The sequence below is a fragment of the Xylocopa sonorina genome, chromosome 7, assembly GCF_050948175.1.
Source record: "Xylocopa sonorina isolate GNS202 chromosome 7, iyXylSono1_principal, whole genome shotgun sequence".
In the NCBI taxonomy this organism is placed as follows: Eukaryota; Metazoa; Arthropoda; class Insecta; order Hymenoptera; family Apidae; genus Xylocopa; species Xylocopa sonorina.
The window spans coordinates 8,810,796-8,825,733 of record NC_135199.1 but is presented as its reverse complement, the minus strand read 5'-3'; the positions used below and the strand labels follow the sequence as shown (position 1 = coordinate 8,825,733).

General features: G+C 33.3%; 4 protein-coding genes across 11 annotated transcripts in view; 1 reads left to right on the top strand and 3 right to left on the bottom strand.

Annotated features, from left to right (window-relative positions):
- The first annotated feature begins 518 nt into the window (after positions 1–518).
- Positions 519–3,457, top strand: LOC143425583 (sodium/bile acid cotransporter 7). 3 transcript variants are annotated; one of them, XM_076898499.1, is made up of 6 exons: positions 519–829; positions 1,485–1,642; positions 1,804–2,030; positions 2,107–2,250; positions 2,325–2,574; positions 3,032–3,457. In XM_076898499.1, the coding sequence occupies exons 2-6, from the start codon at positions 1,507–1,509 to the stop codon at positions 3,274–3,276; spliced, it is 1,002 nt and encodes a 333-aa protein (XP_076754614.1). In that variant the 5' UTR covers positions 519–829; positions 1,485–1,506; the 3' UTR covers positions 3,277–3,457. The 3 variants fall into 3 exon arrangements, with proteins under 3 accessions (XP_076754614.1, XP_076754613.1, XP_076754615.1); XM_076898498.1 differs by having other exon boundaries at positions 519–1,344; XM_076898500.1 differs by having other exon boundaries at positions 744–764.
- Positions 3,458–4,362: 905 nt separating this feature from the next.
- On the bottom strand, positions 4,363–9,854 carry Swm (Zinc finger protein swm). The gene is made up of 10 exons (XM_076898496.1): positions 9,651–9,854; positions 8,531–8,649; positions 8,158–8,455; positions 7,903–8,064; positions 7,449–7,807; positions 7,119–7,367; positions 6,472–6,987; positions 5,579–6,363; positions 5,233–5,487; positions 4,363–4,814 (listed from the first exon to the last, which is right to left on the bottom strand). Exons 1-10 carry the CDS (start codon positions 9,707–9,709, stop codon positions 4,734–4,736), a joined length of 2,883 nt encoding a protein of 960 aa, XP_076754611.1. The 5' UTR covers positions 9,710–9,854; the 3' UTR covers positions 4,363–4,733.
- A 613-nt stretch (positions 9,855–10,467) lies between these two features.
- Positions 10,468–13,073, bottom strand: LOC143425640 (excitatory amino acid transporter 3). The gene is made up of 9 exons (XM_076898601.1): positions 12,474–13,073; positions 12,217–12,394; positions 12,083–12,125; positions 11,956–11,992; positions 11,695–11,878; positions 11,213–11,446; positions 10,944–11,135; positions 10,726–10,860; positions 10,468–10,649 (listed from the first exon to the last, which is right to left on the bottom strand). The coding sequence occupies exons 1-9, from the start codon at positions 12,709–12,711 to the stop codon at positions 10,523–10,525; spliced, it is 1,368 nt and encodes a 455-aa protein (XP_076754716.1). The 5' UTR covers positions 12,712–13,073; the 3' UTR covers positions 10,468–10,522.
- Positions 13,074–13,210: 137 nt separating this feature from the next.
- Positions 13,211–14,938, bottom strand: part of LOC143425637 (uncharacterized) — a 121,959-nt gene continuing 120,231 nt past the window's right edge. For 4 of the 6 annotated variants that reach the window (XM_076898596.1, XM_076898594.1, XM_076898597.1 and 1 more), the window contains 2 exons: positions 14,754–14,931; positions 13,852–13,991 (listed from right to left, as the gene is read on the bottom strand). In XM_076898596.1, coding sequence (XP_076754711.1) covers positions 14,760–14,931 — 172 coding nt within the window. In that variant the 3' untranslated portion in view covers positions 13,852–13,991; positions 14,754–14,759. Of the gene's footprint in view, positions 13,992–14,753; positions 14,932–14,938 lie in introns of all 6 variants that reach the window. The other 2 variants (XM_076898598.1, XM_076898599.1) reach the window with 1 other exon arrangement.

Here is a 14,938-nt window from a genome sequence, read left to right as displayed (position 1 = left end):
AAAGATGTTTACCTTTAAGGTAAGGCTTTTACCTTTCATAGGTGCAAAAAAAAAATGATTTTGTAGCGTTTCACAAAACTGATGTGAATTTTTTACTAAATTAACCATTAGGGATTTCTACGTTCATTTTATCACAAAAAGGATAAAAAAATTGTAATTCTGTTTGTGAGTTTATAATAAAAAGTTGGATTGTAAGATATACACTTTTTTATTATATTTTAATTTTCATGGAAGCATGTATTATATAGGACTGAAAGCGGTGTAAATTTTGTGCTATTACATATTTGTAAAGGTGCGTTTAGGTATTATATATATGTATACATGTATTCTGGGGTCATAGCTGAATCATAGAACGAAGATTGTACGACAGACGAATAACACGCCGACTACTTGTGGCCATTGAAAAGTAGTCCGTAAACGGTCAGTGTATGTAACGACCATTTTGTAGATCAGCTGTGACTCTAAAATGGTCCGTCCCCGAGTCGGACTTAGTGTAGTAAGAAATGTTTATTTCAACTACGCATGCGTAAGGAAACAAAAACAGATTTTCTGCATGCATTTTGGTTCTATACGTACTGCCAATTTTTGATGCAGTAAGAAACGTCGCATTATTTGTCATTCGACGGTTGAAGAGGAAACACAAGAAGGCACCCGAGGCAATTGATTATCACATAAAATTCTCTAAGTGGTTAAATGTTTATCGAATATTTTAGGAAGATGTTGACGGCTTGTGTTTTTGACATCACCTTGAATTTATTTATCATGTAATTCTTCGTTCTTTTGCGTACAATCGTGTGTCGAGTCCAAGTGTCCGTCAACTTGACAACGTGTAAATATTCTAACGCATAACGTTGAAGTTAGTTAGCACAAAGCACTGCCGTTTTTCGTTAAGTTCACAGAAAGAAAGTGAAGAGATGAATGATAAGCATAACGTTAAAAATGTATTCTTAGAACACCATTGCATCTTCTTTTATTAAAAACTATACGAAAGTATTGCTTTACTTTAGATGCATCTACTATTCTCATACAATGCAGCTATTGTAAATATAAAGCATAAAATAGTCTATAGGCAAATAAATTTAGTTACACTTATACATCTAATAGATATAATTAATACAGTATTGTATAGAAAATAAGATATGTTTATGCTTTATTTAATTATAATATTATGAAGCATGTTTAAATAGGATTATAGTACTCATAGTATTTTATCAAAGCGTGCACGCACACGATACATTGCAAAGGAGGCAGTGCATGAAATATTGTGAGAGAAGATCCAGGAAAAAAATGCTGCGCTGGTTGAATTTGCTCTTAGGCAGATGTACTATAATTTTCACAAAAATGGTTTGAATCTCCTTTTACCCTTATACACTCTTTTTCATGATATAAATCATTTCATTTGCTTTTATTACAATATTAATATATGCATATATATATATAATTATTTCAACCGAATGCATCCTAAAATGTTTCTATTATTGCAGGCCCATACAAGATTGAAGAAAAATGCAAAAGAATTATATATACGATGATCAACCAAAGAAAAAACAAAATGAACTTTTATATAGATATGGATACTTTTTATTAATGTTATTATGCATGGTACTTGCTTCTATCAAACCAAATTTTGGTAAAACAAATGGTACTAATTTATAAATAATCAATTTTCATTGTACATGATTGTATGTTGAATACAAATAGTATTAGTATATCATTCTATTTATATTTACATGTACATGCTAATTAATTAAGACTAATTATACTAAATTTTCTATAATGTAGAAATCATGTTGCTCGTTATAGGTGTTTTGAATGGGAATATCATTATTCGGTATTTTGCTGTGCCTTTAACATATTTAGAAGCAGGCATACTATGTGATCCGAAAACACTTTATTTAACTTTAAACAATGGTTCTCTTTTATTATTTACAATGATTTTTATATATGTTGTAATACCCTTCTTAATGAGGCTTGGAGTATGTCTACTAACTTATGCCAATGTTAATGTATGGTTGTTGAAAGGAATGGAAGTAAATAAATAAATATTAAAATATTCTTGTAACAACTTTATACCACAATATACTAATTATAATTTTCTTGTTTTAGGTACTTTACTGTATGCCACCTCCATTTAATACAAGTTTTGTCTTGTGTCGATTAGCAGAAGCAGATTTATCCACAAGCATCGTGATTACTTTAGTGTCTCACTTTGGAGGGTTATTTATATCTCCTATATTATTGTATTTTGTAGTAAGTTACATGATATTTATCTATTACTAATAATTTCAATTGTTCATACTCATATGAATTGCAATTTATTTTAGCTAGGTGCATCCACACCACCATTGGTTGGTGTGAACGTGAGAGAAACGATTTATAGTACAATTATACCGCTAGTCATTGGCATTGCGATTCAAGTCGTCATTTTAAAGTATGACTTTTGTCCTAAAATTAAGTCACCATGGTTTTCTCAGGGACTATTATTAGCCACAGCATATCACTGGTTTTGTGATGCCGTATTGATGGATGCATCATCTTTGCAAGCCACTGATGTATTATTATGTGTACTAATTGGTAAGTTCATCTTTGTTGTTCACATTAACATATTGATTGCATCAAATAAAAAATGGAATAAGGTGAAATCTAATTGTAGGTAAAAATATTTATTTTTATTTATTTTTATTGTATTATTGTATTAATCCTTTGGTCGGTGTGAATTCAAATGTATAACATTGATCTACTTTATATAAAAAGTGAAATATTATTCAGTTCACGCACAGCGCATGCTTGTTAACGCTCAAAGGATTAATTAGCGAAAGTTTAATTAGTTTTTACCATAAATGCGAATAGTTATAAGCGGTAGTGTACGTAACCAGATAGCGTTCAGTGATCATCATTGTAATAATAATTCCTGTATAATTGTACTGCACGTATGTACTTAATTTAAATATTGTTATCAATTCGAATTCGATATACGATATGGCATGGTTTTTACTTTTCACTGTGGTACTAGTATTCTTTTATGTTCAAGCTTGCGTGGGACAGCTGTTTCTTAGCTCCTTATGTTGGATTTTATGCTCTCGATGGTTACCTCGAAATATCTTGCTAGCCGCAATTTTTACGTGTACTCACAAATCGGTTGGTCTTGGCAGCTGGATTTTACGCGGTGCTTATCATGGTTCAGTCCATGGTTCAGCAGTGAATTTACCATTATCTGTATTACCAGTTGCGCAATTGTTGTTGGGTAGTTTCTTAGCTGGTTGGTTGTCTCCATAATGTAAAATACATTATGTTATAAATCTAAATGATTATAGATATATCTGGCTTTTTGTGTTTGAAATTGCATGCACACATTGTTTGTTTCTTTTTTTTTATTATTATGTATTTTATGTGTGCTGCTCAGTACATAAGCTTTCCAGTGAAAATATGGTTTTTTTTTACTTGATTTTTGTTTTTTCAATACATATTGTTAAAGTATTTGAAAACATAATATACATTATTCGCTTAGTGATCACGTTTGTTATACAAATCAGATGACCTAGTATCTGTTTAACTTACAATTAAGAAAAAAATTCATAAAAAGATAAAAGTTTGTATTTATATATACAAACCAATTATATAGTTTACTTTGAGAGAATGAAATAAATGTAACGAAACATATTGGGTAGAGAGAAAGAGAGAGAGAGTGAGAGACAGGATTTTACTCAAATTATTTTTAAAATGTATCAAATAAGTTTATTCATATGTATAACGAAATGCCAAAGGCTTTGAAACATAGTCTGTGATTCTTTTCTTTTTTCTTAAATTTCACGTAGAGTATATGAGAGTTTAATTTATTGCAGAATTCAGTACTTACCTTGAAAACTAATCTCAAAAATTTGTATGCAACAATTATATATTATTTTTTTTTGTTTAGTATATATTGAAATAACTAGCGTGTAAAATTATGCACGAATAAGATTTTCTTTCGATCTAATCAACTTAGTTTCATTTGACATTTGATGAAAGGAAATCATGACAATTATACATTACACTGTACATCATTACACAGGAACAATTTTAAATAGTACATTAAGTGAAAGTAAAAAAAAAAAGAAGAAAAACCAATTACACTACTTCGAAGAGTCGTACGCGCTATAATCTTATGTGATAATTATATAATAAATTGTATTTGTATCTTACAAGTTATAAATATAGTTTCCTCACTTTCGATTGTAAAATTTCTGAAAATTAAGTATCTACCTATTATATCTAAAAGTCTGGCTACTTGTTTGTTATAGATATACCTCGAAAGTAGTAACAAGAGAGAATTCACAATTCTACACACGAAAGAAAAAAGGACTTTGAATTCAGAATAAGATGTTTTTTTCCCATACAAAACATAGCGATTTTATTCTACAAATAATGGGATAAATTTGGTTATTTTTTGTTGTTGTTGGAAACTTGCGCATATCTGTTTTCTATTTCTCACGTGGGCGCAAATCGACACGGTACATTTATAATACCGTTATAATGCGCACGCGTATATATTTAATAATATTAACAAATAGTGTAACACTCATGATAACGTGTATGAGCTTGTAACCTGATTTTTTCGTGAAAATCATGGCATTTGATGCATTAAACGACGGTGCAGCAACGGCGCAGGTGCTGAGCATATATTGATTCGCCCAGATCATTACACAGTCATTGTAGCTGGTACCAAGTTTTTGTCACGAATAACGTTGACGCTGCTATCGCCGCCAGCTTCGCGGTTCACCGTCTTCGTCCTCTTCTTCTTCATTTTCTTCGAGCAGTAGTGCCTCAGCGTTACCCTGTTACATAAACGAATGTTTTACATTAGAAGAAATTAACCAGATACTTAAAACTTGTCTCTATCATACCTAACTAAATCGTTCATTGAAATGGAAGAGAGAAAAAATGTTGGTTGATTGAAGAAAAATATTGAATATGGAAATATTTTTGATATTTTAGAAGGTGTATACATAATTTTAAATACGTGGTTTCGAGAGAAACACATTTTACATTTTGCATCAGGTCATTTTGTTATACGCTTGACTTCGAACTTGTGTATAACTTTTTGATAATATTTCGATTTCTCAAAAATTCTTTTAGCAGGATACTCTAGAACTTTCTAGAACGCTAACAGGAAATAGAAAAGGGAAAAAATCGATTTTTTAAAAACGCAATTCGTGTAAATATCCCATTAATTTGTAAATTTTAAGAACGCACCTCTAAATCAATATCTTCGTCTGTGGTAGGTGGTGCTTGTTCGGAACGTGATGAAAGTTGCACGGATGCATTTGTATTACTAGCACCTCCGCCGCGATGTAAGTGATGTCCAGACACCCATGTTATGGATAATAATCTATCTTGAAATGTGCGTCCTTTTACTAATGCTACTTCTGCTTCTTTTCTTGATTTGAAGTTGATTACAATTGAAGGGGTTGCGTCATCTACTATTTGATTTACTATTTCGCCAAATTGCTGCAATGTGTAATGTGAACGATATATAAATATCGGTGTAAGAATACAAATAGAAATGAGGTAAACATACCACACATATACTAAATCTTACTTGAAAATGCGCTAAAACTTCAGCCTTTTCTTCGGTTTCGTAACCAGAGACTAGAAGACTCGTCGGTCTATGATCTACCGAAACATGGGCAAAACTCCCTCTACCACGACCCCTATACGACAATGCGTGACTACCCCGGATGACTCTACTGGATCTTGCACCTCTACCAACAGCGGGACCTGCGTTTAAACCCAACGCAGCAGCTTGAGCTCGTAAATCATTTAATTTCTTTTGCAGTTCTCCAGCGTCCTGTCCTTCTTGTTGTGCCGTCATCAAATCTAACTCCGCATCTAAAATCTCTTTTTGAGTTTGTTCTCTAGATTTGATCTGCGTTTTACCGCCGCCGATTTGACCGTTCACAGCTAAATCTTTCCGTAGATTATCAATCGATTGTTGTATCGTTTTAATCGTTGCCATGATCGCATCCTTCTGTTCTGGATTTTTCTCGGCTTTATCGATCAAAGCTCGTATCTCAATCAAATGCTTGTCTAACAATTCTTGTTTCCGTTTACGTAAGTCAACGGTCAATTTTAACGCCTCTTTACGCTTCTCTTCCTGTTTTTTCTTTAAGGTTTCCTTAGCAGCTAATATCTCTTGTGTCTTTTTTATTGCGAGAACTTTGTCCTCTCGCGTAGGGGCGGGAGTAGTTTTCGGCGATGTCGGTGTCAACGTTTGCGAGACTTGTTCGTCAGTTGAACGACGGGTGGGAATATATTCGTTCTCATCAGTTTTTGCTGGTGCAGTAACAGCAGCGCCTAACCGTTCTTTAACAGAGGGGCGGCAGCCTGAATGAAATTAATTATTAAATGAAATACAGTTGTTCTTAAAATATGAGGTATAGATTTATAAATCACGAGACTAAAGAATAGTTAAAAAATTTGTATGTTACTTACCCGGTGGTACGTTTTCAATGGCACCGCCAGCTGCATTGTTGTTAACATTGTTATGCCAAAAAACTTTGATAAATCTATTATTCAACACAGCCTCTGTACTTCTATATGCAGCCTTTGCCTCAGTTGGTAGCTGGAAGGTAACCAACGCTCCCTCGGGATCTCCGCCGAAATTAACTTGGATATTTACAATTTTACCGAATTTCGAGAAATGATTATTTAACTGGGTTATATTATTCAAGCTGCGCGGAACTTTTTTCAATTCCAGGGAACAATTAGCTGGATTGTGTACCACTCGTTGTTTTGGTCCAAGACGATTGAAATCAAATGCCTGTTTACGTTTTAATGGATTCGATTGCGTATGAGTTATTTCAGATGAGTTTGTATGTGGAATTACTGGCACACTAATTAATTCCCGTTGACCCCTTCCATAAATTCCAGGTCCCGGTTGGGGATGTCTACCCCATGGCATTCGAGGTTCCATACTTGGTGCATCTGGATTGTATTCCGCGAAAGCATCTATTTAAATACACATGGAAAAAATTATATTATAACATTATATTAGATTATTATTATTATTACATGTTTAGATAAAATCCACAATTGAAAGAAAGAGGGAAGGAGTATTATATATACTAAAAAATGTTTACCCATGTTGGAATGGTGTTGATTTCTTAAATGCGGTGGTGGTAAACTTGCAAGAGGAAGATGCTGCGGTGGAGCATTTCCGTTAGGTCCTGGAGGTGGTTCTGGTACAGCGGTTACGGGTACTGTGCCTGGTGCTTGAGCACTATGCGGACCAAAGGTCAAAACGCGACTTAGAGCTACATCTTCCAATACAACTGGGTCTGTACCGTGATCGTAGGGGCATAGATCACCTCTCATGCAGTATCCCTTTTCTGTAAATATTAATTACATTACTTCATATCTTCAGATAAATAGACTACATTGTTTCTTTAATTAATTTGAAAGGTACAAACCATCAAAATCCCTGCATCTCCTCTTTGCTTGGAAACCTGGTTGGTTATTTGGAACATTAGAAGCAACGGCCACGACGCTTTGAATTGATTGACTAGTAGTAGACAACCTCATGTCTACATCCCCATGGTTACTATCCTGTGTCGGAGTACCACCACCAGGACTACCCTCGATTCTTTCCGATCTGTCCACTTCCATCCTTTCAGAACGATCTATCTTCTTACGGTCTAATGATCTTGATCGGGATCTTGATCGAAGAGGTGTTGGAGATCTGTTTCTAAATCGTGCCCTATGATCACGGTTGTCAGGACCGTCTCGTATTCTTGGTCGTATAGGTGACGTACTACGACTTCTACTCCGTCTGTAAAAAGATATTTTCGTTTTCGAAATTTGCTCCTTAAAATTCCTTACAGGGGTGTTTATGTAAGTTGCAATTCAAACAAGTTTTGTACAAACCTTCGATCATGTCGTCGTGTGTTTGGCGGCGATTCGTTTCTCCATGGTCGACTTCTATCGCGTTCTCGATCGCGACGAATATGTTCCCTGCTTCTTGATCTTCGCCTGTCTCTTTCCCACGAACGTGAACGTGATCTTGTTCGGGATCTCATTCGACCGCTCCTAAAACATACACAAGTCATGTGTTCCAGAAAAATATATTCACAGAATTTAAAGTATATCTTTTTGCAAATTACGAATCATAACTTAACTCACCGACTCCTAGAACGTTTCTCCTTTTCTTTATCAATTTTCTCAGAGTCTGATTTTCTAGTTTCACGTTTACCTATTGCCATAGGTGCAGATCCGTTCATTTGAAGCGGAACAGGGGGATTTGTGTTGATAGAAGTAATTGGAATTGTACTTTCAGTTATCTTTTCTGTGGTCAACACAGGCGGTGGTGGATTTACACCTGGTGGTGTCCCACCACCATCTGGATCACTTTTCGGAGGTGGAAGTACATACTCCTGAGTTTCCAATGTTTTGAATAGCAATTCCACAAAATTTTTTGTCTCTGTAAAGGAAAACAGCACGGTGCTAGGTCGATCAAACAAGTTTCTTAAGGTACAATTTAACAATATGAATGTACCTTGCTGTAAAAATACATCAAGTTGTTCAACCATGCCACCTCGTAATTCTTCCAGTGTTTTGTCTTTTTTAACAAGAGCGTATACATATTTTGCTAATGCTGCAGGATCTGCGTCACAACTGTAAAATTATGTTTACATTAACATCTCTAATTATAATTATTAGGCAGACGTATCTTGCCGAGATACTTGAATAAAAATTAAACAAGTTAGAGATTAATGTTTAAGTTTTGATTCAACTCTCATTCAATTTAACTCTATAAATGTTCAATTGTTAAAAGTGTGACAATAATATACTAAGCTAAGCAATAGTAAGTTTCTGTCTTACTGTACGTAATACAATACAATGCAATCATTGTTTACAGAGGTTAGAGAGTATAAAACAAAAAAGGTTAAACTATACCAAATCAATAAAATACAAATGAATAAATGAAATTAGTTATACATTTCTAATTAACCTATCGCATAAAAATTACTTCTCATGCTATAAAAATATGACTCGACATATATTTATAACATTCGAATTCATTTAATGTTCTTATCAATTTATCCTTTTAATCGGAAGATTGTTTTCTCAATTACTTTTGACTGTTAAGACGTCTATAATAGAAGTCACATATGAAAGAAGTGTACTATTTCGATTATTGATCCCCTTCCATGGGGTAAATGATGTTTCAATTAAGCATTACTGTCAACAAGTCATTATGAAATAAGTTGCTCCCCCAGGTTGTTTATATGGTAGGATTGGCGAATTAAAAGCTTATCATTGTTATGATATTCGAAGGAAACGAGCATGTGGCCTGCGTTGTGCGTTAAAACGCAACAGAATAGAATATACTGCATTGAAATTATTGGAAATTCGTCCGCTGTAAAATACAGATGAAATACATCGTGAATTAGGCGTATCGTTGTTCGGCTGGTTGTTGTCGAAAGTGCAGGGAATTCAACGGAAGAACGGTGCCCGATAACGACCTATGGATGATCATTCAGGAGCATTTCGGAGTAATACATGTAAATATGATTCTGCATGGGGTGTAAAGCATAGCACATGTACGGCCATTTACAATATCAAATGCATACACATACACCTAAAACTGTACTCGGACAAGCTGGCCTACTTACAGTGGCTCCAAGACGGCAGTGAGCCACGCCTTGAATTGATCCGGATTCTCTATTATCATTTTCAGCGAATACGCAACGAAAAACACATGGAACTGTTCAAAGACACACGTTAATTACACAATTTCTGGGCGGGAATAAGTACTCTCCTAAGTAAAGACAGTCGCCATTCTGAAATCTCTTTCCTATACATGCAGTGTTCACATAGATAGACAGTCCGTTTCTAGAAAATGTCACGAGAGTCGCTGCAGCAGCGCGTCGGATAGGTTAGGTTTGCTCGGTAGTTTATTAACGTGGATCCAGTGGTAAACAGACGGGCGTCGCTACTGTCCCGAAACGTCACCATTTCGAGAAACATTTCAGTGCGTTCAGGAACACGTAAAATTTCGTCGACAACACGGTAAATAGTTTTTATATTTAATTTAAGTTTTGCGAAGATTGAATAGAATTTTTTTGTAATTATTATCGCATTGTATTCGAGAGACGGAGACAATCTTTTAGAGATATTTACTTTTTTTTAAATAGTATACACGTAGCTATATCACCGTCAGAGTTACTAGATTTAGTTTTTCAGAGGTTATACCACTGTATCGTAAAGTTCAAATTTTTGTCGAAGTCAAAAATTTCGCGCCATTCGTACAGTACCACGTCGCTAATGAAAATTGCATTAATCGTGAATAAAAAGTGTCGAACGTTCCTGCAGTACGTGAAGGTAAATATGAATACGTATTCGAAATGTCCGCAGAAAAGGTGACCCGTGATTTTCTTTATAAATGAGTATATTATCAACGAGATTTAATGTCACTTTTTACATTTTACATTATTACGTTGGTTTTCGATTTACTAAATGTCGAGGGTATTACAGTTCGAACGTGTTACATGGACGAATACAATTCCATCTCCTCCGGCATGGAATTCCGTTTATTTTTCTTGTAATGATGACTTATTATGTCAGCACCTAAAGCGTCAGCCACGATGTTTAAGGTCGTTCGAAAGCGATCTCTGAAACGTAACGTTTCGATTGATTATTGTGAGTGAATAGCTGACGTGTTGCATAAACAAGACTAAAGACGCTTACACAAACCAGTCGATGGCGATAATTAATGAAACATCTTCCACTGGGACCCCAACGGAGTTTAACACCATTATCAGCATTACATAACCACCACTAGGTAAGCCGGCAGCACCAATACACGATACAGTACACGTTATACTATAAATTATTCAATATTTACGTTCTCATGAAAGCATATGTATGTATATATATTGTATGAAAGATTAGAAAAGGGTACAAACCAAATAATTATAGTTTTGAACAATGAAAATTGTAATCCGTGTAATTGGATTATGAAAATTGCTCCGATACTTTCATACAATGCTATACCATCCATGTTTATGGCTGCACCAATTGGTACAATAAATCTAGATATCTTAGAAGGCACCCCGATGCTTTCCAAGCATGATATTGTTACTGGCACCGTAGCTGTACTAAAGTATAATTCATAAATGTTTGTAGTCTCACTAATCGATAGCGATTTAATAGATTTTCCAAAGTAATCGATTACCTTGATGATGTACCAAATGCCGTGACGAATGCAGGCCCAAGCTTGAGTATAATATTATATGGTGATTTACGTGTGCATAAAAAATACAATAGGGGAAGTAATATTAAACCCTGTATGAGCAAACCACTGAAGACAGTTAAAATGTAAATTCCCAGTCGTTTTATCACACTGTCGAAGTCTTCTACTTCCACAATTTTTGCAGATATAAGAAATAATGCGCTTATTGGAACCAGCCTAAGTAATATGGATATTTGAATGTATTAAATATTAATTACTCCTTAATTTTTCTTATATCTGGTTGGAATATATGAAATGTCTGTTTGAATATTTCATATCTTTTTAATGCATTACACTTGAAAAGTATAACATTGTGTAGTAGTATATATACTGATTAATAAAATTATGTTAATCATTCTAATGAATGAAACGGATATTTCATATATTGTAACCATTCTAATAGTTAATGATTGTAACAAGTTTACATTATTGCCCAACTCATGATCTTCATCATTGCATCAGATAAAGAGCGGAAAAAGTTCATCAAAGGTTCTCCTTTTGCTTCTATGTCTCCAATAGCTAGACCTAGTATTAAACTAAAGAATACCAGTCCTAACACATTCGTTCCCACTACACTAGTATGGTCTATATTCCATTCTTCAATTGGCACTAAAAGATACAACATCAACGTTTAATGTATATTATTCCTTTAGATTCGATTTATTTGTACTAGTGCTCCAACATACCTGACTCATTTTGCGATTTTTCTAATACTGTTTGGTACTGAAATAATATTTTGCTTATTTCTTTGTTACTTGAATATTAATTTTGATAATGAGTAAAGAAGCAGGTACATATGAAATATTTCTTTACCTGATGTAAACATGCATTCACTATATTGTCCGGCAACAAATTTCTGTGATAGAGATGAAACAAAAAGAAAAAAAGTATAAAGTTAATGAATGAAAATATAAAGTACAGTTCAGTTAATATTACAATGATAGTACCGAAGTAAATCTAGGATTGTGTCCAATGTTATGTAAGATCTGGATGTACTTTGCGATACAATATTTTTATTTTTAAGCAATTCTCCGGGTCTTATTATTTGAACAAGTGTCACACTTAATATTATTCCGAGCATTGTTGTTGTTATGTAATAATATAGTGCCATTAATCCAATTTGACCTATATATGCAAGAACATTTATGTATCAATCAAGGTGTAAGAGGACATTATTTTTAGATAGCAAATATCTTCTATTTACCTGATTTCTTCAAGTTGCAAGTGGCACTCACTATGCTGGACATTACAAGTGGTAATATCAAACAATTTACCAATCTTATGAACAGTTCTCCAGGAAATTTCAAATACATTACATTTCGTTTTGACCATGGTTGAGGGGTAAAAGTTTTAAGAACAAGTCCTGTTGTAATACCAGCACACACACCAACAACTGTCCTCAATATTAATTTCTGCTTCAGTATTCTTTTCAATATATTCATTATGTACGATAACGTATTAATGTCTTTTACTAAATTCACTTCACTCTGTTAATACAAACTTGTATTTTGTATTAAAAATCGCTCAATTATTTGTTTATTCTTTTTTGTATATATATTAATAACAAAAAATATGTTGGAGTACTTTATATGAGAAAAGATAAGGTTCCTTATCTGGTAGATAGATAAATTAATATTTCTTCTTTGTTGTACAGTTTTCAGAAGAAAAGGAATACTTATTATAAAATCTACCGTCTTATCTAAAGTGTTGGGAATGTGGAAGGAACATTACTTAAGGAGGATATTGCCTTCAGACAGATATCTTGTGACAGTAGATGTATTTACGACCCTTTTATAATCGTGATAGAACAGAGATAGTTTCACTTTTGTATGCTATACAACTATGCTTTTCTCTGGTGATTCAACAAGTTTAGAACCACATAATTTTGTTGAAAAAGAAGTAGCGCTACTACGTTACAGATAAATGAACGACTAACAATGATATTTTGCTTTTTATTTATTTTGCATCTATTACAATATAATAAATATGATCGTGCACAATACATGGAGGATGTGTATTTACACACGTTTCTTTTTATTAATCTTCAGGCCATAATTTTACGTATTTGTAACTGAGTTGGCATTAACATGCTATATTTTTTTTTATTTATTTTAAATTGTTCAATATAATTTATACATATCTTTACAATTCTGCATCATCCCTTGCGTTAAATCATTAAAACATCACATTATGCATTTCGTCTGCATCCAGTCTTCTGAAGAAAAAAATCTCATAATACATTGTTCCTTATTTTTCCCATTAAAATCATGACTATTAAATCCTTAAAGGTTTCAATAATTAGTTCACTTTTTTTTTTTCGTTTACATGAAGTATTAGTGAGATCAGTAAAGAATTTTATTAACGTTACATTTATACAAAGTCATGTTTCGTAAAGTTTACATATCTAGATCTACAATATTTCTCTATACTGTTTAATATTTGGTTTTTTTTATTTTTGTATATTACGCAATTTTCGTCTTTCCTCATTTTTCTGTTCTCCTGCTTTTAATCGCGATTCATATAAATCATTTCTTTTCCTTCGGTTTTTTCTTTATTCTTTTCTTTTTTTTTTCGTTTATTTTTTCATGTGAGGTAATTTGATTTTGCTCAAATAAAAAGAGAAAAATTTGTTTATTGACTTCCGCTTTTTGGTGATTACGATTCGCCAGCCGCAATAACGGATCCCGGTGTTCTGCTGTTGAGGTGCTTCTGATAATACAACCTACGTGACATAGAATCAAAATTATGATTAGCTCCTTATCTTTATTTATTGAGCATTCCTGTTATTAATTATGACGCAAATAATAAGTAAACTCGATATAACACGAACACACATAAACGTGGATTAGAGAGACTGGTTATTCTGAAAAGATTGGAACATTAAAATTTCTTAAAGAAAGGTCATATCAGCTAAATGTCTAATATTATTAGAAAATCTAATATTATGTACGATATATAGTTATTTCTGATCATGCAAGATATATTTAATAAGTTAGATAAGTTAGATAGTAAAAAAGGAATACGAAATATCTACTGATACCACTTCCAAAATTGGACACTGCAATTACAGTGCATAAGGATCAGCTACTTCTATTTTCTTATAAAATCGAATGTACTGTAATATTAAAAAAGAAAGAAAGAAACTTAAGGTGAATTGATCATTCAACAACCTTTGAAATTAAAATTGAATTAAACAAAATCTCAAAGGATGAAAATATTTAAATTCTAATACTAAGTGTACGACTGAATGGTAATTGTAATTATGTATATTCATAAAGCATAATGTGATTATGCAGTGCGTTGAAAAGAAAAGTACAGTAAATACATTGCTCTAATCATTTGTACAATTTTATAAGAGTTTTATGAAGTGTTCTGTGATTTATTCGTTCTTTACAATCGATTGAAGTACATTGATTTTCAAAAATTATTATTATATTATAGACATCATTTTGTGGCCTTCAAAAGTGAAACTGTGTTTTAATACCTGTCCCTACAAAGGTGTTTCCTTTCGTGCCTCAGCCTTCCACTGAAATCCATTAACTCGCGTTGTAATTGGTTTGTTTCTATTAGTTGCATTCTCAATTCCATTCCTAACACCTGCTACTAATCTCATGGCTGGGTTGGAAACCAAGCCATTGCGCTTTGGTTTTGCATTGCTTGCACTGGAAT

Bases quoted from the DNA above. Each gene is read 5' to 3' on its own strand.
- LOC143425583 (XM_076898499.1), top strand. From the start codon at position 1,507: ATGCAAAAGAATTATATATACGATGATCAACCAAAGAAAAAACAAAAT. The intron at 2,251-2,324 runs GTAAGTTACATG...AATTTATTTTAG, and splicing joins CTATATTATTGTATTTTGTA to CTAGGTGCATCCACACCACC. The intron at 2,575-3,031 runs GTAAGTTCATCT...TTTATGTTCAAG, and splicing joins ATTATTATGTGTACTAATTG to CTTGCGTGGGACAGCTGTTT.
- Swm (XM_076898496.1), bottom strand. From the start codon at position 9,709: ATGATAATAGAGAATCCGGATCAATTCAAGGCGTGGCTCACTGCCGTC. The intron at 8,065-8,157 runs GTGAGTTAAGTT...TGTATGTTTTAG, and splicing joins GAGAAACGTTCTAGGAGTCG to GAGCGGTCGAATGAGATCCC. The intron at 6,988-7,118 runs GTAAACATTTTT...GTATTTAAATAG, and splicing joins TCAACACCATTCCAACATGG to ATGCTTTCGCGGAATACAAT.
- LOC143425640 (XM_076898601.1), bottom strand. From the start codon at position 12,711: ATGAATATATTGAAAAGAATACTGAAGCAGAAATTAATATTGAGGACA. The intron at 11,447-11,694 runs GTAAACTTGTTA...CATATTACTTAG, and splicing joins ATCATGAGTTGGGCAATAAT to GCTGGTTCCAATAAGCGCAT. The intron at 11,136-11,212 runs GTAATCGATTAC...ATTATACTTTAG, and splicing joins GCATTTGGTACATCATCAAG to TACAGCTACGGTGCCAGTAA.